Consider the following 25188-nt stretch of genomic DNA (forward strand, 5'->3'; position numbering starts at 1 on the left):
TAATTTCCGCTAACTTGGGCCAAAAAAATGTCTGAATGGAGCCTTACAGGGGGGTGATCAATGACAGGGGGGTGATTAATGACAGGGGGGTGATCAGGGAGTCTATATGGGGTGATCACCCCCCTGTCATTGATCACCCCCCTATAAGGCTCTATTCAGATGTCCGTATGTGTTTTGCGGATCCGATCCATGTATCCGTGGATCCGTAAAAAACATACGGACGTCTGAATGGAGCCTTACAGGGGGGTGATCAATGACAGGGGGGTGATCAGGGAGTCTATATGGGGTGATCACCCCCCTGTCATTGATCACCCCCCTATAAGGCTCCATTCAGATGTCCGTATGTGTTTTGCGGATCCGATCCATGTATCCGTGGATCCGTAAAAAACATACGGACGTCTGAATGGAGCCTTACAGGTGGGTGATTAATGACAGGGGGGTGATCAGGGAGTCTATATGGGGTGATCACCCCCCTGTCATTGATTACCCCCCTATAAGGCTCCATTCAGATGTCCGTATGTGTTTTGCGGATCCGATCCATGTATCTGTGGATCCGTAAAAAACATACGGACGTCTGAATGGAGCCTTACAGGGGGTGATCAGGGAGTCTATATGGGGTGATCACCCCCCTTTAAGGCTCCATTCAGACGTCTGTATGTGTTTTGCGGATCCGATCCATGTATCCGTGTATCCGTGAAAAACATACGGACGTCTGAATGGAGCCTTACAGGGGGGTGATCAGGGAGTCTATATGGGGTGATCACCCCCTGTCATTGATCACCCCCCTGTAAGGCTCCATTCAGACGTCCGTATGTGTTTTGCGGATCCGATCCATGTATCCGTAAAAAACATACGGACGTCTGAATGGAGCCTTACAAGGGGGTGATCAATGACAGGGGGGTGATCAGGGAGTCTATATGGGGTGATCAGGGGTTAATAAGTGACAGGGGGGGTGTAGTGTAGTGGTGTTTGGTGCTACTTATTACTGAGCTGCCTGTGTCCTCTGGTGGTTGATCCAAAGAAAAGGGACCACCAGAGGACCAAGTAGCAGGTATATTAGACGCTGTTATCAAAACAGCGTCTAATATACCTGTTAGGGGTTAAAAAAAACACATCTCCAGCCTGCCAGCGAACGATCGCCGCTGGCAGGCTGGAGATCCACTCGCTTACCTTCCGATCCTGTGAACGCGCGCGCCTGTGTGCACGCGTTCACAGGAAATCTCGTGTCTCGCGAGATGACGCATATATGCGTGACTGTGCGCAGGGCTGCCGCCTCCAGAACGCGATCCTGCGTTATGCGGTCTGGAGGCGGTTAATATTGGAAAAAAATTATTGGGGTAAAAACTAATTTTTTCTTTGCATCACCATATTGTGACCCCCCCCCCCCCCATAACTTTTTTTAATTTTATATATATATATGGAGCTGTGTGGGGACTCATTTTTTGCTGTGCAATCTGTACTTTTTATTGATACTATACTGGGGTGTGTGTGACTTTTTGATCACTTTTTATTCTATTTTTTTGTGGGAGGTGGAGCGACCAAAAAACTCTAGAGTCTATGAGGATTACATTATGTTCTTATGTTCCTGTTTTGTCGATTGGATACATTAGTCCTGGGTGCCATTTTTTTTTAAAACCTGACCGCCAATGTAAATAAGTGAGTTGGTCAGGAAGGGGTTCGATACTGATGGCCTATGCTTAGGATAGATCAGCTGTATCAGATCTGACTCTTTGCATCTGACGCCAATGAGATGTTTTCACTAGCTGCGACTCCAGACCTACACGGTACACCTTTATGTGATTCAGACACATTGGGGAAGATTTCTCAATACTAGCTTATCTTTCACAAACCCTGGGTCTGCAGCAGTTTTCTGGCGTCCGGGGCCAATAAATTTCATTTCATTGTTGATTTTAATGAAGAAACAACCATTGAATTCAGTGCATGTAAAGGAAGCCTTCGGGAGCCCTCACACACAGTAGATTTTGTTGCAGACATTTCTGAGACTGAATATCAGTTCCATTCATCTGTTTAGGGTTATTTTGGCAGCAGGCACCTGGGTTTCTGCAAGTTCCATTCAAATGAATGGAACAGATTTTCCGTTGCAGAAAAACTACACTGCCGAATACATCGTCTGTTTTCATGATGAACTTCAGCAGTTTAGTCGCTGCCTTCCTTTATGCTGAAGTCAGCAAACCCTTCAAAGCATGTCAACCATGAAAGATATTTAGCAGCGACAATTGTACCACATCTCTATTTTCTACTTTCTAGGCTAATTAAGCAAAATGATTCCGGTATCTGCTTAGTATTCTGCTTTTGACAGGTGTCACCTCTAATGTTTTCATGTCCCTTCCACACAAATATCGAGTTAATGTTCATCTCAGATATTTCCAGATCACAACATACTGCATCACCATACTTAGAAGGCTACACATTGTCTTTTGCATTATAGTTAGTTTGTAGACATTAGACTTATATGTAATTGCTTATTAATTCTATTTTTTTGCAAGGTTGGCAGAGATTTTGTCCTTTTATACATACCATTGTTGTAGCCAGGGGGCAGAAACTCTTGTCAGGAATGCTTTATAAATATGGAGTATATTAACTTAATCCTAGGGTTCGTTCTACAGATACAGTGCCTTGGAAAAGTATTCACCCCCTTGACTTTTTTCGTATTTTGGTGCCTCACAACCTGGAATTAACATGGATTGTTTGAAGATTGATATCATTTAATTTACAGAACTTGCCCACAACTTTGAAGATTTATTTTTTTTTAATTGTGAAGCAAACAACAAATAGGACGAAATAACAGAAAGTCAATGTGCATAACTATTCACCCCCTAAAGTCAATACTTTGTAGAGCCACCTTTTGCGGCAATCACAGCTCCAAGTCGCTTTGGAGAAGTCTCTATGAGCTTGCCACATCTTACCACTGTGATTTTTGCCCATTCCTCCTTGCAAAACTGCTCCTTCAAGTTGGACGGTTTGCGCTTGTGAACAGCAATCTTTTAAGTCTGACCACAGATTTTCTATTGGATTGAGATCTGGGCTTTGACTAGGCCATTCCAACACATTTATATGTTTCCCCTTAAACCACTTAAGTGTTGCTTTAGCAGTGTGTTTGGCAGGTATGCTGTTGTGCCATGTTTTTTCCATTTGGTTATAATAGATTTAATCGTGCTCCTGGGATCATCAAAGATTTGGATTTTTTTTATAACTTAACCCTGACTTGTACTTCTCAACAACATTGTCCCTTACTTGTTTGGAGAGTTCCTTTGTCTTCATGGCAGTGTTTGGTTAGTGATGCCTCTTGCTTAGGTGCTGCAGCCTCTGGGGCCTTTCAAAAAAGGTGTGTACAGTATATGTAATGACAGTTCATGTGACACTTAAGATTGCACACAGGTGGACATCATTTCACTAATTATGTGACTTCTGAAGGTAATTGGTTGCACCAGAGCTTTTTATGGGCTTCCTAACAAAGGGGGTGAATATACACGCACATGGCAATTTTCTGTTTTCTATTTGTAAACAATAGTTTTATTTATATATTTTTCTCATTTCACTTCACCAATTTAGACTATTGTGTTCTGATCCATCACATACAATTCAGATTAACAAAACATTGAACTTAAGGCTGTAATGTAACAAAATTTGAAAAAAGTCGGGGGGGGGGGGGGGGGGGTACTTTTGCAAGGCATTGTATTTTCTGTTTGGTACTAGGATGTCATTCAGGGGCTGTGTCTGTGACCATGCTTTATGTGAAAAGGTCTATTATCTTTAGTAATGCTGGGGTAAGCTTCCTTCCACAAATCTTCTACATATTTTTCATTGTTGGCAGTTGTTGCCGGACCTGCCGTTTTCATGGGGACGGCTGACAGAGTAATGTGTATGGGCGCCTCCTGACTGTTCCCCAACACATGATACTGGGAGACAATGGTATTTAGTGCGTTAAATGTCAGTGTCTGAGCCGCCGTCAGAGGCGTCTAGTAGTGGCCGTCTCTTTTTTCCCCCTTTGAAAACATACATGCTCAGCCAAACCGAGCATGTACAGTATGTGTAAGGGCACTTTGACATCAGTGCTATTATTTCCATTCTTCTTTTCTATTTTAGGAGCAGAAGAAAGAAAATAATGGAAATACCGGACTGACAGGCACAGAGCCTAACGTATCCTAATGGTTTCCATTTGGGAGAACTTTTTTTTTTTTTTTTTAGTTGAGAAAAAAGATCTGCATCCGGACTTTTCACTCCACTATTTTTGACGAACCCTGTGATGGAGGCACCGAACGGAGCCTCCAATGAAGATATGAATGTGCCCCAAGGGGGGAGTCAGGAGAGGTAGCTGTCAACTGACAACTATTAAAGATATATGTGCACCTTTAGGTTACAGCTCCATGCGGACCCGGCTTCACTTGCAGATTATAAGAGAAATAGTGGTGTGCTTGTCTTATAGGGTCTTATGTATATGGCAAGTCGTGGTCACAGGCTGCTTCTAGGGAAAAACTCTGCATAATATTGCATGTGGTGGAACATGCCACAGTTTTTTGTTTTTTTTTCCGTATTAAAAAAGTGTGGAAAATAAGCAGCAATAAGAAACATCTGGAAAGTGGCAAATATGTTTGCACTTTATTTTAACCAATTCCAGGGTTGTATAATTAAATCTAATGTTTAAAGGGAACCTGTCACCATGAAATGTGAAGTAATCTGCACGCAGCATGTTATAGAGCTGGAGGATCATTGTGTCTGGGCAGCTGATCACTGTTTAGACCACACAATCTGCTGCCCAGAAACGATTGATGTGCCTGCATGAACGAGCATTTCGCTCATTCATCATGTGGCATCGGCAGGCACATTTAGATCAGCAGATTGTCTGAAATAAGCATTCGCAGGAACGGTTGTTCCTGATTATCTGCCCAAAAATTGGGCCATGTAAATCCACCTTAAAGGGTTTCTGTCACCAGAATGAACCCTATTTAACTGTCTGACATTAGCGATGTGCTAATGTCAGCAGACCCTAACTAGCCTATTCTTATGCCTTTTACTGCACAATTTTAACTTTTATTATATGCTAATTAGCCTCTAGGAGCAGGGAAGGGGGGGGTGTTGCACCTGCTCCTAAAGGCTCCGTTCACCCAACTCTTACAACGCCCATGTAAACTTGATTGACAGGGCCAGGCTAGCGTTGGACCTGGCTTCCTCCTACCGGTGAAATCTCACGCCTGCGCCGCCCCGTTCAGTATTTGGCGTAGTGAGTGAAGGACGCTCGCTGTCTGACTGCTTCACTCACTGCTCCGAATACTAAACAGGACGGCACAGGCGCAACATTTCCACGGCATACAGGGCCGGCAAGAGAAGACCAGCGCTGTCTGGCCCTGTCAATCAAGTGTAGCAGGGCGTGGCCAGAGGTGGGAGAACGGAGCCTCTAGAAGCCGAAGCAACACCCTCCTCCTATGCTCCTAGAGGCCCATTTGCATATTATACAAGTTTTTTTGCTCAATAATGCATGCAGTGAGATGGCACTAATATAGTTCTGTTCAGCTGACATTAGTACATCACTAATGTCAGCCAGGTTAATAACCATTTTCCTGCTGACAGAAACCCTTTAACTCTAAATCTGCACTGAAATATGCGCCTTTGATGTGGATTTATCTCTTTTCTATTTCGCCCCTTTAGTGACTGAGAATTTTTTAAATTCCTTTTTACTGTCACACTTCAAGAGCCATAACTTTTTTTTTAGTCGACATAGCTGTATGAGGGTTTGTATTTTGAGGACCGAATTGTATTTTTTAACCCTTTAACGCATAATATTGTACATGTACGGCATTATGCGCCCCCATTTGTATGGAGTAAGCTTGCTCTATACATGGCGGGTGCCAGATGTATCATACCACAGGCACCTGGCTGCAATGACGAGGAGCAGCTATCATGCTGCTCCCCGTTATTTAACCCCTCAGATGCTGCAGGCAATACTGATCGCGGCATCTGTGAGGCAAGGCAGAGGGATACGGCTTCAAAATTTTTTCTAACAGTGATGAAAAAGTTGTACATACCACAAAAATGGTACCAATAAAAACTACAGTTCATTATGCAAAAAACAAGCCATGATACAGCTCTGTAGACTGAAATGTAAAAAAGTTATAGCTGTCAGAAATTGGTGGTGCAAAGAAAATGTTTTATTTTATTTTTTAAAGTACCGGTAATAAAAAAATAAAGAAAACTATGCAAGTTTGGTATCGCCACAATCATATTGAGCGTCATGTAATTTTTAGTGCACAGTGAACACTGTGATGTCAACACCCCAAAAACCTTGGCAGAATTGTGGGATATTTCTTAAGTTTTACCCCAGAAAGAACTGTTTTACCCTTTTCCAGTATAAAACACGGTAGATTAAATGGTGGTATTATAGAGTGCATCTTGTTCTGCAAAAAATAAGCCCTCATATGGCTATGTGAATGAAATTTTTTTTTTTTTTTATGGCTATTGGAACATGGGGAGGAAAAATGCAAAAATAAAAGTCTTTAAGGGGTTAATAACACCATTTTTGTGTACACATAATGTATAACCTTTATTTTTAGGGTCGGGGATGGGAATCTTGCCATTCATTTCTGTTTTGTTTTTAGCATACATTATAAATAGCATGGTAAAGGTATCTCTTTGGGATAATATGATTGTGGCAATATTAAATTTTAGGCTACTTTCACATTTGCGTTTTCCTTTCCGATTTTGAGTTCCAGCAGAGGATCTCAAAACCAGAGGAAAACGCTTGAGTTTTGTTCCCATTTATTGACAATCATGTAGATTGTAAGCCCTCACGGGCAGGGCCCTCTCTCCTTCTGTACCAGTTTGTAACTCGTCTTGTTTATGATTAGTGCAATTGTCTGTATTATGTATGTATACCCCTTTTCATATGTGCAGCTCTATGGAATGAATGGCGCTTTAATAATAAATAATAATAATAATGGGGACAAAACTGAACAAACAGTAACAGAGTGCACCAGAATGCATTCCGTTTCGTTTTGTTGCTTTACCATCTCCTCCCAGACCTGGACTAAAGCATCTGCCAACTCCTGGACAGTCTGGTGTGCAACATGACGTTGGTGGATAGAGCGAGACATGATGTCCCAGATGTGCTCAATTGGATTCAGGTCTGGGGAACGGGCGGGCCAGTCCATAGCATCAATGCCTTCGTCTTGCAGGAACTGCTGACACACTCCAGCCACATGAGGTCTAGCATTAGGAGGAACCCAGGGCCAACCGCACCAGCATATGGTCTCACAAGGGGTCTGAGGATCTCATCTCGGTACCTAATGGCAGTCAGGCTACCTCTGGCGAGCACATGGAGGGCTGTGCGGCCCTTCAAAGAAATGCCACCCCACACCATTACTGACCCAATGCCAAACCGGTCATGCTGGAGGATGTTGCAGGCAGCAGAACGTTCTCCACGGCGTCTCCAGACTCTATCACGTCTGTCACATGTGCTCAGTGTGAACCTGCTTTCATCTGTGAAGAGCACAGGGCGCCAGTGTCGAATTTGCCAATCTTGGTGTTCTCTGGCAAATGCCAAACGTCCTGCACGGTGTTGGGCTGTAAGCACAACCCCCACCTGTGGACGTCGGGCCCTCATATCACCCTCACAGAGTCTGTTTCTGACCGTTTGAGCAGACACATGCACATTTGTGGCCTGCTGGAGGTCATTTTGCAGGGCTCTGGCAGTGCTCCTCCTGTTCCTCCTTGCACAAAGGCGGAGGTAGCGGTCCTGCTGCTGGGTTGTTGCCCTCCTACGGCCTCCTCCACGTCTCCTGATGTACTGGCCTGTCTCCTGGTAGCGCCTCCATGCTCTGGACACTACGCTGACAGACACAGCAAACCTTCTTGCCACAGCTCGCATTGATGTGCCATCCTGGATAATTTGCACTACCTGAGCCACTTGTGTGGGTTGTAGACTCAGTCTCATGCTACCACTAGAGTGAAAGCACCGCCAGCATTCAAAAGTGACCAAAACATCAGCCAGGAAGCATAGGAACTGAGAAGTGGTCTGTGGTTACCACCTGCAGAACCACTCCTTTATTGGGGGTGTCTTGCTAATTGCCTATAATTTCCACCTGTTGTCTATCCCATTTGCACAACAGCATGTGAAATTGATTGTCACTCAGTGTTGCTTCCTAAGTGGACAGTTTGATTTCACAGAAGTGTGATTGACTTGGAGTTACATTGTGTTGTTTAAGTGTTCCCTTTATTTTTTTGAGCAGTGTATTATTCGAATGGATGCGGTTTCCTCCGGTTTTGAGATCCTCTGCTGGATCTCAAAACTGGAAAGAAAAACACAGATGTGAAAGTAGTTTTGCACAATAAAATCCCATTTTTAAAAATAAGTCTTTCTGTCACCACATTCCAGGAGCCTTAGGCCCCTTTCACACGAGCGAGTATTCTGCGCGGATGCGATGCGGGAGGTGAACGCATTGCACCCGCACTGAATACCGACCCATTCATTTCTATGGGGCTGTGCACACGAGCGGTGATTTTCACGCATCACTTTTGCGTTGCGTGAAAATCGCAGCATGCTCCTCTTTGTGCGTTTTTCACGTAACGCAGGCCCCATAGAAATAAATGGGGTTGCGTGAAAATCGCAAGCATCCGCAAGCAAGTGCGGATGCGGTGCGATTTTCACGCACGGTTGCTAGGAGACGATCGGGATGGAGACCCAATCATTATTATCTTCCCTTATAACATGGTTATAAGGGAAAATAATAGCATTCTGAATACAGAATGCATAGTAAAACAGCGCTGGAGGGGTTAAAAAAAAATAAAAAATCATTTAACTCACCTTAATCCACTTGCTCGCGTAGCCGGCATCTCCGTCTGTCTCTTTTACTGTATAGGACCTGTGGTGAGCATTAACTATAGTTCAAGGACCTGGGATGACGTCACTCCGGTCATCACATGGTACGTCACATGATCTTTTACCATGGTGATTCCCATATAGACTCCCTGATCACCCCCCTGTAAAGCTCCATTCAGATGTCCGCATGATTTTTACGGATGCACTGATAGATGGATCCGATCCGCAAAACGCATCCGGACGTCTGAATGAAGCCTTACAGGGGCATGATCAATGACTTTGGTGATCACCCCCCTGTCATTGATTACCCCCCTGTAAAGCTCCATTCAGATGTCCGCATGATTTTTACGGATGCACTGATAGATGGATCGGATCCGCAAAACGCATCCGGACGTCTGAATGAAGCCTTACAGGGGCATGATCAATGACTGTGGTGATCACCCCATATAGACTCCCTGATCACCCCCCTGTAAAGCGCCATTCAGATGTCCGCATGATTTTTACGGATGCACTGATAGATGGATCCGATCCGCAAAACGCATCCGGACGTCTGAATGAAGCCTTACAGGGGCGTGATCAATGACTGTGGTGATCACCCCATATAGACTCCCTGATCACCCCCCTGTCATTGATTACCCCCCTGTCATTGATTACCCCCCTGTAAAGCTCCATTCAGACGTCCGCATGATTTTTACGGATCCACTGATAGATGGATCTGATCCGCAAAACGCATCCGGACGTCTGAATGAAGCCTTACAGGGGCGTGATCAATGACTGTGGTGATCACCCCATATAGACTCCCTGATCACCCCCTGTCATTGATTACCCCCCTGTAAAGCTCCATTCAGATGTCCGCATGATTTTTACGGATGCACTGATAGATGGATCGGATCCGCAAAACGCATACGGACGTCTGAATGAAGCCTTACAGGGGCGTGATCAATGACTGTGGTGATCACCCCATATAGACTCCCTGATTACCCCCCTGTCATTGATTACCCCCCTGTCATTGATTACCCCCCTGTAAAGCTCTATTCAGACGTCCGCATGATTTTTACGGATCCACTGATAGATGGATCGGATCCGCAAAACGCATACGGACGTCTGAATGAAGCCTTACACGGGCGTGATCAATGACTGTGGTTATCACCCCATATAGACTCCCTGATCACCCCCCTGTCATTGATCACCCCCCTGTCATTGATCACCCCCCCCCTGTCATTGATCACCCCACTGTCATTGATCACTCCCCCTGTCATTGATCACCCCTCTGTAAGGCTCCATTCAGACATTTTTTTGGCCCAAGTTAGCAGAATTTTTTTATTTTTTTCTTACAAAGTCTCATATTCCACTGACTTGTGTCAAAAAATAAAATCTCACATGAACTTACCATACCCCTCACGGAAACCAAATGCGTAAAATTTTTTAGACATTTATATTCCAGACTTCTTCTCACGCTTTAGGGCCCCTAGAATGCCAGGGCAGTATAAATACCCCACATGTGACCCCATTTCGGAAAGAAGACACCCCCAGGTATTCCGTGAGGGGCATATTGAGTCCATGAAAGATTGAAATTTTTGTCCCAAGTTAGCGGAACGGGAGACTTTGTGAGAAAAAAATTAAAAATATCAATTTCCGCTAACTTGTGCCAAAAAAAAAAAATTTTTATGAACTCGCCATGCCCCTCATTGAATACCTTGGGGTGTCTTCTTTCCAAAATGGGGTCACATGTGGGGTATTTATACTGCCCTGGCATTCTAGGGGCCCCAAAGCGTGAGAAGAAGTCTGGTATCCAAATGTCTAAAAATGCCCTCCTAAAAGGAATTTGGGCCCCTTTGCGCATCTAGGCTGCAAAAAAGTGTCACACATCTGGTATCGCCGTACTCAGGAGAAGGTGGGGAATGTGTTTTGGGGTGTCATTTTACATATACCCATGCTGGGTGAGAGAAATATCTTGGTCAAATGCCAACTTTGTATAAAAAAATTGGAAAAGTTGTCTTTTGCCAAGATATTTCTCTCACCCAGCAAGGGTATATGTAAAATGACACCCCAAAACACATTCCCCAACTTCTCCTGAATACGGCGATACCACATGTGTGACACTTTTTTGCAGCCTAGGTGGGCAAAGGGGCCCACATTCCAAAGAGCACCTTTAGGATTTCACAGGTCATTTACCTACTTACCACACATTAGGGCCCCTGGAAAATGCCAGGGCAGTATAACTACCCCACAAGTGACCCCATTTTGGAAAGAAGACACCCCAAGGTATTCCGTGAGGGGCATGGCGAGTTCCTAGAATTTTTTATTTTTTGTCACAAGTTAGTGGAAAATGCAGATTTTTTTTTTTTTTTTTTTTTTTTTTTCATACAAAGTCTCATATTCCACTAACTTGTGACAAAAAATAAAAACTTCCATGAACTCACTATGCCCATCAGCGAATACCTTGGGGTCTCTTCTTTCCAAAATGGGGTCACTTGTGGGGTAGTTATACTGCCCTGGCATTCTAGGGGCCCAAATGTGTGGTAAGGAGTTTGAAATCAAATTCTGTAAAAAATGACCTGTGAAATCCGAAAGGTGCTCTTTGGAATATGGGCCCCTTTGCCCACCTAGGCTTCAAAAAAGTGTCACACATCTGGTATTGCCGTACTCAGAAGTTGGGGAATGTGTTTTGGGGTGTCATTTTACATATACCCATGCTGGGTGAGAGAAATATCTTGGCAAAAGACAACTTTTCCCATTTTTTTATACAAAGTTGGCATTTGACCAAGATATTTATCTCACCCAGCATGGGTATATGTAAAAAGACACCCCAAAACACATTCCCCACCTTCTCCTGAGTACGGAGATACCAGATGTGTGACACTTTTTTGCAGCCTAGGTGGGCAAAGGGGCCCATATTCCAAAGAGCACCTTTCGGATTTCACAGGTCATTTTTTACAGAATTTGATTTCAAACTCCTTACCACACATTTGGGCCCCTAGAATGCCAGGGCAGTATAACTACCCCACAAGTGACCCCATTTTGGAAAGAAGAGACCCCAAGGTATTCGCTGATGGGCATAGTGAGTTCATGGAAGTTTTTATTTTTTGTCACAAGTTAGTGGAATATGAGACTTTGTAAGAAAAAAAAAAAAAAAAATCATCATTTTCCGCTAACTTGTGACAAAAAATAAAAAGTTCTATGAACTCACTATGCCCATCAGCGAATACCTTAGGGTGTGTACTTTCCGAAATGGGGTCATTTGTGGGGTGTTTGTACTGTCTGGCCATTGTAGAACCTCAGGAAACATGACAGGTGCTCAGAAAGTCAGAGCTGCTTCAAAAAGCGGAAATTCACATTTTTGTACCATAGTTTGTAAACGCTATAACGTTTACCCAAACCATTTTTTTTTTACCCAAACATTTTTTTTTTATCAGAGACATGTAGAACTATAAATTTTGAGCAAAATTTCTATATGGATCTCGTTTTTTTTTGCGAAATTTTACAACTGAAAGTGAAAAATGTCATTTTTTTGCAAAAAAATCGTTAAATTTCGATTAATAACAAAAAATGTCAGCAGCAATGAAATACCACCAAATGAAAGCTCTATTAGTGAGAAGAAAAGGAGGTAAAATTCATTTGGGTGGTAAGTTGCATGACCGAGCAATAAATGGTGAAAATAGTGTAGGTCAGAAGTGTAAAAAGTGGCCTGGTCTTTCAGGGTGTTTAAGCACTGGGGGCTGAGGTGGTTAATAGATCTATGACTGCATAGGAATAACTAAATATGTTTATAGGGCCTTTCAGTGTCCCTTTAAGGCAGTTCATAGAATTATAAGGGGCATCAATGGACCTTGCACTCCTTATTGTTTAATACCTAGGATTTGGGAAATGTGTGAGGTCTATGGGTAAAAAATATTTAGTTTCTATGCTACCTTTATAACATCTGACCTGATTTTTTTCCTGTATATTTTCCACTCATCATTGCCACATGTGTTCTGTACTGTAATGCTGCTTAACCTTAAACTGTAAGTTGTACAAAAAGTCTGATAAATCACGTTTAGTTGCACTAGAGCAGTGGTGGCAAACCTATGGCACGGGTGCCAGAGGCGGCACTCAGAGCCTTCTCTGTGGTCACCCGCACCCTGAAAATATGGTGTGCCAATATGCCTTAGACCTTTCCTGTCATTCATCAGCGCAGGGCACACTATGAACGGCACAGGCAGTGCACTGAATGTAGGCAGCTATTATAGCTAAAAGATAAAGTACATGGAAGATATACTATACTGGACTGTAGTATTCAGGGTAAATTGCCGTGTTGGCACTTTGCGATAAATAAGTGGGTTCTGGGTTGCAGTTTGGGCATTCAGGCTCTAAAAGGTTTGCCAACACTGCACTAGAGAATATCGGCCACGGCGTGATGTAATTTGTAAAATTTAAAGAGGTTTTCTGGTTCTTAAAAAAATTGGGGACGGCTGGGCATCCCAGGTCATCTCAGTTCCCCTAGCTCTTCTCTGTCCCTATAGCTTCTGGTCCTTGTCTGGCCAGAACTGTGACATGTCCACTCCCTGCACTTCTCCACTGCCAGCCAATTGGTGGTCTCAGCTGTGGTGTGGGTTACCGCTGAGGCCGCTAATGGCACGTCACACTTCCGGCCTGGCGAGAACGAAAGTGGCGGGACGGAGACTCCCCACAGGAATTGGGTTGACCAGAGCAAATGAGAGGGGTTTATTTTGTACTTTCCATGCCCGACCATCCCCAATTTTTGTTCGGCTGTGGTGAACACCTATACTGGGGGTAGTAAGTTGTGTTCCACTGGTCTGAATTGGAGAAGCTTTTTGTACAGTGAGTTAAGGATTGGGGATCCTAGTATTGAAAATGCCCAGCACTATTTTGAACCTTCCACCTTATCCACGCCGGCCCCGCAGTGCTCTGTAACCTTGGGTGCTTGGGTTATCCTAGTTCATGCATTTCTCTTTAGGAACGTATGTTGCTGTGATTGAGGACAAATGTTGCATTCCTATGGTGTGTTTCTCCGATATACCATGGTTGGAATAGTAGAATTTGTGATCTACAAGGCAATTATTGCTTATTTTTTCTGTCCTAGATTTTAATAAAATACAGCTTAGCCATTACATTCCTCACATAGTTCAGTAGATCCTGTAACTTCTCAGATGTATCCAGAATAGGTCTCTGGCTTTATTTGGGTGACTGGTCAATACATTTTCAAGTGCAACAAACAGTAAAAAACGTAAAGGTTATTTATTTACAGTTATTTCAGTCATTCTCAAACTGTGAGACAGTCCTCCCTGGTGAATCCCACTCCACCAAGTTGTTGATGAGGGGCAGGTATGGAAGTCGTAATGACAGACATTGCCATAAACTGCATAGACCTTTGTCTGGCTTCATCAATGTCATGCAGAATGCAGTCCACGGTGAGTTGATATGTGGAGATAGATGATGGAGGAGGGTCCCACTCATAATAGCACCTAGAACTCTTCTCACAGTGTAGAGGTATGACTAATGTGACTTAAGGCAATCCGCATCTGACGTTTCAGTCTGGAGGACCTTTACCGAGCACTGACTGCCATGTGAAGAGGAAGATATGAAGACTTGCATCAGTATGGAGCACTGGTAGGAAGTAATACAACATAGATTGCCAGATTTATGACACGTGGGGTTGCAGTTTTCCATACTGACACAAGTTGTCTTCAAATTATTCTCTTGCTTCCCAAGGCTATCAGTGCTTGATAAAGGTCCTCTAGACTGTAACATTACGTTTGTGGATTGCCTTAAAGAGGACCTTTCACTAGAATAAAACATCTAAACTAACTATACAGACATGTAGAGCGGCGCCCAGGGTTTCCCCTGCACTTACTGTTATACCTGGGCGCCGCTCCGTTCTCCCGGTATAGCCTCCGGTATCTTCATAGTTAGGCTCCACCCAGGGGAACCTCCAGGCGTCTCTCTTTCTCCTATGCTGTAGCGCTGGCTCAATCGCAGCTCCCTGTCGGGGCAGGGTGTCGGCAATGCAATTCTGCTGCCGACACCCGCCTCCTTTATTATGTGTTAAATACTTCCACTACCACTCTCATAGAAAATGCCTTTTCTTGTCCGCAATTGCGGACAAGAATAGGACATGTTCTATTTTTTTGCGGAACGGAAGCGCAAATCTAAAAGTGCGGATCCGCAAATGGGGATTCGGACAGCACATTCCGGCCCCATTGAAAGTGAATGGGTCCGCACCTGTTCCGCAAAATTGCGGAACGGATGCAGACCCATTTTGCGGACGTGTGAATGGACCCTTACCTACACTGCTACCGTTCTCAGCTGCTCCCAGTCCCCACAGGACCAGGAGGTGGCTTGGTGCTGTGACCACATGTGGTATCTCAGTAGTCCTATCTGCTTGAACATACCGTTCACTGCTGTGATGTATTGTTTCGCAGATTTGACCGCTGTGACCTGTGGGGACCAGAAGTGGCCGAGAGTGAGGCCCAGGAGTTTGTTTTTGTTTTTTTTCCTTATGGGACACACATTGGGACTAGAGATAAGCGAATTTCAGGTTATGAAATTCGTTCACGCTTCGTTTACTCATAAAAGGTGAATTGCGTTATGGATTCCGTTACCATGGACCATAACGCAATTCCGCGATGGAAAGCATAACAGAATGCCTTTAGAGGCATTCCGTTATTCATTCCGTCATAATAGAAGTCTATGGCCTGCAAAATGGATCCGTTCAGTTTCCGTTATGCAGGGGAGTCCTGCAAAATATGGAATTCGCTCATCTCTAATTGGGACCATAGGGGTTGTCAGCTCTAAGAGTCGACAGCCCCTTTAAAGTTGACTTAGGGTACTTTCACACTAGCGATTTTCTTTTCCGGTATTGAGTTCCATCACAGGGGCTCTATACCGGAAAAGAACTGATCAGTTTTATCCTAATCCATTCTGAATGGAGAGCATTCCATTCAGGATGCATCAGTTCAGTCCCTCTTACGTTTTTTGGCCAGAGAAAATACCGCACCATGCTGCAGTTTTCTCTCCGGCCAAAAATCCTGAACACTTGCCTGAATGCCGGATCCGGCATTAATTTCCATTTAAACGTATTAGTGCTGGATCTGGCATTAACTCCTTAAGGACACAGCCTTATTTCACCTTAAAGGGTTTCTGTCACCCTGCAAAACTCATTTTTTTTTTTTTGGATAGTTAGATTGCTCATAGTGCGATATAGCAGAATATAATGCTCTTACTTACTTTCATGCGGCCGATTCTTTATAAAACGAACTTTTATAATATGTAAATGAGGGCTCTACCAGCAAGTAGGGCAACTACTTGCTGGTAGCTGCTGCAGAAATCCGCCCCCTCGCCGTGTTGATTGACAGGGCCAGCCGTGATCTCCTCCTCCGGCCGGCCCTGTCAGTAATTCAAAAATCGCGCGCCTCGCGTCATTCGGCGCAGGCGCTCTGAGATGAGGAGGCTCGTATCCTCAGCACTCCCTCAGTGCGCCTGCGCCGATGACATCACCGAAAGAGAAGACGTCATCGGCGCAGGCGCACTGAGGGAGTGCTGAGGATACGAGCCTCCTCATCTCAGAGCGCCTGCGCCGAATGACGCGAGGCGCCCGATTTTTGAATTACTGACAGGGCCGGCCGGAGGAGGAGATCACGGCTGGCCCTGTCAATCAACACGGCGAGGGGGCGGATTTCTGCAGCAGCTACCAGCAAGTAGACGCCCTACTTGCTGGTAGAGCCCTCATTTACATATTATAAAAGTTTGTTTTATAAAGAATCGGCCGCATGAAAGTAAGTAAGAGCATTATATTCTGCTATATCGCACTATGAGCAATCTAACTATCCAAAAAAAAAAAAATGAGTTTTGCGGGGTGACAGAAACCCTTTAAGGACCAGGCCATTTTTTGCAAATCTGACCAGTGTCACTTTAAGTGGTGATAACTTTAAAACACTTTGACTTATCCAGGCCATTCTGAGATTGTTTTTTCGGCACATATTGTACTTCATGACACTGGCAAAATGGAGTAAAAAAAATATATTTTTATTTATTAAAAAAATATAAAATTTGCCAAAAATTTAGAACAATTTGCAAATTTCCAAGTTTCAATTTCTCTACTTCTATAATACATAGTAATACCTACAAAAATAGTTATTACTTTACATTCCCCATATGTCTACTTCATGTTAGGATCATTTTGGGAATGACATTTTATTTTTGGGGGACGTTACAAGGCTAAGGCTGCATTCACACGTCCGTGGTGTGTTGCGGTCCTGCAAGTTGCGGGTCCGCAACACACCAGCCCGGCACCCCCATAGAAATGCCTATTCTTGTCCGCAAGCTGTGGACAAGAATAGGACATGCTCTATCTTTTTGCGGAGCTGCGGACCCAAAGATCAGGGCCGCGCACCGCGGATGCAGATAGCACACTGTGTGCTGTCCGCATCCATTCCGTCCCCATAGAGAATGAATGGGTCTGCACCCGTTCCGCGAAATTGCGAAACGGATGCGGACCCATTTTGCGGACGTGTGAATGGAGCCTTAGAAGTTTAGAAGTAAATCTTGAAATTTCTCAGAAATTTTCAAAAAACAACTTTTTAAGGACCAGTTCAGGTCTGAAGTCACTTTGTGAGGCTTACATAATAGAAACCACCCAAAAATGACCCCATTCTAGAAACTACACCCCCTCAAGGTATTCAAAACTGATTTTACAAACGTTGTTAACCCTTTAGGTGTTCCACAAGAATTCATGGAAAATAGACATACAATTTCAAAATTTCACTTTTTTGGCAGATTTTCCATTTTAATATTTTTTATCCAGTTACAAAGCAAGGGTTAACAGCCAAACAAAAGCCAATATTTATGGCCCTGATTCTGTAGTTTACAGAAACACCCCATATGTGGTTGTAAACTGCTGTACGGGCACACGGCAGGGCGCAGAAGGAAAGGAATGCCATACGGTTTTTGGAAGGCAGATTTTGCTGGACTGGTTTTTTGACACCATACCCCATTTTAGAAACTACGGGATAAGGTGGAAGTTTTGTTGGTACTAGTTTAGGGTACATATGATTTTTGGTTGCTCTATATTACACTTTTTGTGAAGCAAGGTAACAAGAAATAGCTGTTTTGGCACCGTTTTTTTTTGTTATTTACAACATTCATCTGACAGGTTAGATCATGTGGTATTTTTATAGAGCAGGTTGTCACGGACGCGGTGATACCTAATATGTATACTTTTTATTTATTTATGTTAGGCTACTTTCACACCTGCGTTAGGTGCGGATCCGTCTGGTATCTGCACAGACGGATCCGCACCTATAATGCAAACGCTTAGATCCGTTCAGAACGGATCCGTTTGCATTACCATGTTCATGATAATGCAAACGGATCCGTTTTGACTTTACATTGAAAGTCAATGGGGGACGGATCCGTTTGAAAAGTGAGCCATATTGTGTCAACTTCAAACGGATCCATCTCTATTGACTTACATTGTAAGTCTGGACGGATCCGTTAGCCTCCGCACGGCTAGGCGGACACCCGAACGCTGCAAGCTGCGTTCAGGGGTCCGCCTGCTGAGCGGAGGACAAACGGTGCCAAACTGATGCATTCTGAGCGGATCCGCATCCACTCAGAATGCATTAGGGCTGGACGGATCCGTTCGGGGCCGCTTGTGAGAGCCTTCAAACGGAACTCACAAACGGGACCCCCCCCCCCCCCCCCCCCCCCCCGCGCATTTAGCCAATACCGGATCCGTCTCTCCGGTGTCATGCAGAAAAATGGATCCAGTATTTATCTTTTTCACATTTTTAAAGGTCTGCGCATGCGCAGACAGCAAGACCGGATCTGTTTTTCCAGAACACTTGGGGCCGGCATTAATGCATTTCAGTGGCAAGTGTTCCGGAATTTTGGACAGAGAAAATACAACAGAATGCTACGGTATTTTATTCGTCCAAAAAATGTACAGTGACTGAACTGAAGACATCCTGATGCATCCTCAACGGATTTCTCTCCATTCAGAATGCATGGGGATAAAACTGATCAGTTCTTTTCCGGTATTGAGCCCCTAGGACGGAACTCAGTGCCGGAAAAGTTTAACGCTAGTGTGAAAGTACCCTAAATTTTTTTTTTTGTTCAGGTAACTATAATCTCACAGGATTTTTGCAACATGGAATTGTGGGTATTGCTTGGGTGTTCATTGTAAAGTGCAAAAATCAATTTTTTATACACTGCTCAAAAAAATAAAGGGAACACAAAAATAACACATCCTAGATCTGAATTAATTAAATATTCTTCTGAAATACTTTGTTCTTTACATAGTTGAATGTGCTGACAACAAAATCACACAAAAATAAAAAAATGGAAATCAAATTTTTCAACCCGTGGAGGTCTAGATTTGGAGTCACACTCAAAATTAAAGTGGAAAAACACACTACAGGAAGATTCAACTTTGATGTAATGTCCTTAAAACAAGTCAAAATGAGGCTCAGTAGTGTGTGGCCTCCACGTGCCTGTATGACCTCCCTACAACGCCTGTGCATGCTCCTGATGAGGTGGCGGACGGTCTCCTGAGGGATCTCCTCCCAGACCTGGACTAAAGCATCTGCCAACTCCTGGACAGTCTGTGGTGCAACATGACGTTAGTGGATAGAGCGAGACATGATGTCCCAGATGTGCTCAATTGGATTCAGGTCTGGGGAACGGGCGGGCCAGTCCATAGCATCAATGCCTTCGTCTTGCAGGAACTGCTGACACACTCCAGCCACATGAGGTCTAGCATTGTCTTGCATTAGGAGGAACCCAGGGCCAACCGCACCAGCATATGGTCTCACAAGGGGTCTGAGCATCTCATCTCGGTACCTAATGGCAGTCAGGCTACCTCTGGCGAGCACATGGAGGGCTGTGCGGCCCTCCAAAGAAATGCCACCCCACACCATTAATGACCCAATGCCAAACCGGTCATGCTGGAGGATGTTGCAGGCAGCAGAACGTTCTCCACGGCGTCTCCAGACTCTGTCACGTCTGTCACATGTGCTCAGTGTGAACCTGCTTTCATCTGTGAAGAGCACAGGGCGCCAGTGGCGAATTTGCCAATCTTGGTGTTCTCTGGCAAATGCCAAACGTCCTGCACGGTGTTGGGCTGTAAGCACAACCCACACCTGTGGACGTCGGGCCCTCATATCACCCTCATGGAGTCTGTTTCTGACCGTTTGAGCAGACACATGCACATTTGTGGCCTGCTGGAGGTCATTTTGAAGGGCTCTGGCAGTGCTCCTCCTGTTCCTCCTTGCACAAAGGCGGAGGTAGCGGTCCTGCTGCTGGGTTGTTGCCCTCCTACGGCCTCCTCCACGTCTCCTGATGTACTGGCCTGTCTCCTGGTAGCGCCTCCATGCTCTGGACACTACGCTGACAGACACAGCAAACCTTCTTGCCACAGCTCGCATTGATGTGCCATCCTGGATAAGCTGCACTACCTGAGCCACTTGTGTGGGTTGTAGACTCCGTCTCATACTACCACTAGAGTGACAGCACCGCCAGCATTCTAAAGTGACCAAAACATCAGCCAGGAAGCATAGGAACTGAGAAGTGGTCTGTGGTTACCACCTGCAGAACCACTCCTTTATTGGGGGTGTCTTGCTAATTGCCTATAATTTCCACCTGTTGTCTATTCCATTTGCACAACAGCATGTGAAATTGATTGTCACTCAGTGTTGCTTTCTAAGTGGACAGTTTGATTTCACAGAAGTTTGATTGACTTGGAGTTACATTGTGTTGTTTAAGTGTTCCCTTTATTCTTTTGGGCAGTGTATTATAAAGATCACCCATCCAGTTTTATTCCTTATCATTAAAAGCAAGATGGAAACCCCCTAAAGAGAAGTTTCATACTACATTGGAAAAAATACTACTTAATCATAATTATGTTCTTTTGGCCTCATGCACACGACCGTTGTTTTGGTCCGCATCCGAACCGCCGTTTTGGCGGCTCGGATGCTGACCCATTCACTTCAATGGGGCCGCAAAAGATGCGGACAGCACTCCGTGTGCTGTCCGCATCCGTGGCTCCGTTTCGCGGCCCCGCTAAAAAAATATAACATGTCCTATTCTTGTCCGCGCTTTGCGGACAAGAATAGGCATTTATATTGATGGCGTCCGTTCCGTTCCGCAAATTGCGGAAGGCAACACTGTTGGCTTCCGTTTTTTGCGGTTGTGTGCATGAGGCCCTTGTATGTGTATAATATAAAAAAAAGAGAGTAGAAGAAGCCAAGGTGCTCCTGTTCTCCAATAGGGTGTGTAGACGTATACTTACTTGTGTGAGCGGCCCCAGTCATAGCATAAAAGGGAGAGATTTCCAGGTGCTTGCTGACAGTTATAATCATAGAACATTGTCCGCATAGAACGTACTAGACTATGTGCACTTCTTGCCATTATTGCCGTATTTACTGATGATTTTGTGTGGAGTCTGATAAACTGGAATCTTTTTGTTGTTAGCATGAATGCCTTTTAAAGTCATAATTTGATTAATGTTCAAAGGAATTGTTCACAGCCTATTGCAAACATCTGCATGTAAATACTTTTAGTATAATTGTTGGCAGTCATCAGATTGCAAACTGGATATTCTCAAAATTATTGCACGTGCACCATGCCTAAGGCTGGCTGTACACATTAGCTAGCTGTTGGCTGACTGCTACGCCTCCCAACCCCCCACATAATTTCTTGTATTTGGCATGCATGTGTCCTGAGAGAGGAGAAAGGCACTGCCAGAGGAGTGTAAACCAAGAATAAAAGAATCAGACATCACCCTAATCTCCCCCTTCCCTGACAACTGTCACCGGGGGAGAGTTGGAGGTCCCCCATTCACATTAGACGGTTGGCAAGTAGCGCAGAATTTGGTTCTGCCAACGTTTAAAGAGGTTGTGTCACTTCAGAAAATGGCATTTATCATGTAGTGAAAGTTTTTTGTTTTTAAATCGGATCAGATAACCCAAAAAGTACACAAAACTTAATCATGTAGTGAAAGTTAATACAAGGCAATTACTAATGTATTATACCCATATTGCTTCCTCTGCTAGCTTTATTTATTTTTCCATCACATTATACACTTCTAGTTTCCATGATTATGACCACCCTGCAATCCAGCAGCTGCGGTTGTGCTTGTACACTATAGGAAAAAGTGCCGGTCAAAAAATATAAACATCACATGGGCATTATCGTGACCAAAAATGCCCGTACTAATAAAATATTAAAATATCTTTTCAATATGGCGAATGGCGTAACGGAAAAAAGGGTCAAAATGGCCATCACCATGGCCATCGCTTTTCTTACCCAAAAAAATTTGATCAAAGTCACCTACACTCCAAAATGGTATCAATGAAAACGACAGATTGGCCCGGAAAAAAATGAGCCCCCATATAGCAAAGTAGATATAATTATAAGAAAGTTATTGAGGTCATAATATGGTGATGTAAAAAAATATTTAAATTTATAGTTTACATTTATTTTTACACTATGTACACCTATACATATGTGGCATTGTTGTAATCGTACTGACCCAGAGAATGAAGCGCACAGGCCAGTTTTTAGTTTTTATTTCAATTCCACTCCATTTGAAAAAATGTTCACGCCTTCCACTACATTGTATGCCTTATTAACTGGTGGCAATAGAAAGTACAACTTGTCCCACAAAAAATAAGCCCTCATAAAGCTATTTGAACGGAACAATAAAGGTATGGCTCACGGAAGATAGGGAAGTAAAATGAAAATGCAAAAAATGAAAAAACCTCTGTTATCCTAAGGGTTAAGAACAAATGATCATTTTAGCCATCCAGGGACAAACCATCATCTGGAAAGAAATTGCTGCTATGCATTGCATGTCCTTGTTGGTATTCTGTGTGGTAAATGTAATTTCTTCATGAGTAAATTTTGAAATTTATTAGCTTTCCCCTTTTGTATTCTAGGAGGAACGAGCAACATGAGCTGGAGTTTTTTGACTCGTCTTTTAGAAGAAATTCATAATCACTCGACGTTTGTTGGAAAAATTTGGCTGACTGTCCTTATAGTGTTCCGCATTGTTTTGACTGTGGTGGGAGGAGAATCAATTTACTATGATGAACAGTCTAAGTTTCAGTGTAACACTGAACAGCCAGGTTGTGAGAATGTTTGCTATGATGCCTTTGCCCCCCTTTCTCATGTTCGGTTCTGGGTGTTTCAGATTATCTTGGTGGCCACTCCACCTCTCTTGTACTTGGGCTATGCTATTCACAAAATTGCAAAGATGGAGGAGCGTAACCAGTATGACAGGAAGGCAAGGGTTAGAGCTTTGTCCTTACGCTGGAAGCAGAATCGCGCTCTGGAAGAGGTGGAAGATGACAATGAAGAGGACCCCATGATGTATCCAGAGACTGAACTGGACAGTGACAGAGGGAAATTGAGCCACAATAAGATGAAACACGATGGACGAAGGAGAATAAAAGCAGATGGACTGTTAAGAATTTATGTACTTCAGTTGTTGTTTAGGACTGTTTTTGAGGTTGGCTTCTTGGCTGGACAGTATTTCTTGTATGGGTTTGAAGTGATGTCAAAATATGAATGCCACAGGAAACCCTGTCCACATACTGTGGACTGCTTCATTTCCCGGCCCACTGAGAAGACCATCTTCTTGTTAATCATGTATGGGGTAAGCTGTCTGTGCCTGCTCCTGAATGTTTGGGAGATGCTCCATCTTGGGTTTGGAACAATACGTGATGCACTTAATAACAGGAGTAAACAAGTGGATGATTCCTCTTCATATAATTATCCGTTCTCATGGAACACTCCTTCAGCTCCTCCTGGATATAACATAGCTGTGAAACCAGAACAGATCCATTATACAGAACTTACAAATGCCAAAATAGCTTATAAACAGAACAGGGCCAATATTGCTCAGGAACAGCAGTACGGGAACAGTGAGGACAATATTCCTACTGAACTAGAACACCTTCAACGGGAAGTCCGTGTCGCCAAGGAACGTCTGGAGACTGCCATTCAAGCTTACAGTAGCCATAACAATCCGCCTTCCACCAAAGAGAAGAGGTCCAAGAAAAGCTCAAGTAAAAGCAGTGTCAGCAGCCGGTCTGGAGATGGAAAGACTTCTGTGTGGATTTAATAATGCACCAGCAGAAAGCTGTGACTTATTGCCTCCGGGAGGAACAGACAGCAGAGTGATAACTTCTTTTCTTCTAAATATTTGTTCCATTGGAGAAATACAGACATCTATGCCTTGGACATGATGGGGGGGGGGGGGGAAGCCCATGGATTATACAGTCTGTTCTCTTGGCTCATGAAACTTTGACTGCGACCTGCAATCTATCACACAGTACATTCCTGTATCTGATAGTCATTATTATATTCTTGTTTATAGAATGCAAAACTGTTTTTATAATGTTATGCCTCATTGTTTTATACATGGTCTTTTTTTATGTTTTTCCAGTCAGTATTTGAAGGTGGGTAATTTATCAGAGTTGGTATGATGGCAAACTATAATAATAATAAGAAGATCAGCAAAACGCAGCTCTTGTTTATCAGTTTTGTAGCTGCAAATGACTTGATAAATTACTGCCTTTTAGTGGGTTCCCACATTGGGCTTTAGTGGCATTTATTCTTTTGCACCTGTGGTTTTAGGTGTGTTGTCGGTAGAAACACCAGCTCCAGATATTAGCTGAACGTCTGTGGGGAAATCTGAAATGCAAGCGTATTTTTTTTTGAATGGTGTGTTAATTAGATGGGGGGTTTGTTTTGGATCTCTAGCATTTTTTTCTGCATGTTGAAGCATTTGGCGGTTTTTTCTTGCATTGAGACATTTCTATAGGAGAAAAAAAAACTGCAGAAAAAAAACTTTAACACAGTTTAGAAAAGAATGACACAAAAACTCCAGAGAAACGCAAATGCAGTATGGAAAAAAACCACAAGCTGTTTCTAGTTCGGTTTTTGAGTAAACAAAAAAACGCCAGATGAAATTTGTGTGAGAAGGGGCCCTTACGCCTCTGCAGCCAGACCGCATGTCAGGTCTCAGCTGTGGCCCTAGAAGTGCCTTGTATTGTTCTGCTGCAGAGTGCTGTATTAATATAATGTATAGTTCCTAATTTAAATCAACATAGTTGACCTCACAGGATAGATTGTTCATGACACATACTGCCATGGATAATTTATTCATTATCTTATAGTGTTTAGTTTATCATTTCTCTGTGAGAAAGGGGAAAGGCATGTATAGATGGAAACCAGATCCTCGACTTCCCCTTCCTACAAATTCATCAAATATTTGTTATGGGATGAAATAATTCCAGTTAGCAGCCAGAGACATGGCCGGTATACACAGGGAACGATCATGTCTCTGTTCATTT

The 25188-nt window shown here is 43.6% G+C and overlaps 1 protein-coding gene across 1 annotated transcript in view; it reads left to right on the forward strand.

Moving 5' to 3' along the window:
• Positions 1-24085, forward strand: part of GJC1 (gap junction protein gamma 1) — a 90267-nt gene extending 66182 nt beyond the window's left edge. Inside the window, exon 2 of the mRNA XM_040437332.1 lies at positions 22768-24085. Within this exon, the coding sequence (XP_040293266.1) occupies positions 22782-23954 (1173 nt within the window). The 5' untranslated portion in view covers positions 22768-22781 and the 3' untranslated portion in view covers positions 23955-24085. The remainder of the gene's footprint in view (positions 1-22767) is intronic.
• The last annotated feature ends 1103 nt before the right edge of the window (positions 24086-25188 follow it).

This window comes from Bufo bufo, chromosome 6 (assembly GCF_905171765.1).
Source record: "Bufo bufo chromosome 6, aBufBuf1.1, whole genome shotgun sequence".
In the NCBI taxonomy this organism is placed as follows: domain Eukaryota; kingdom Metazoa; phylum Chordata; class Amphibia; order Anura; family Bufonidae; genus Bufo; species Bufo bufo.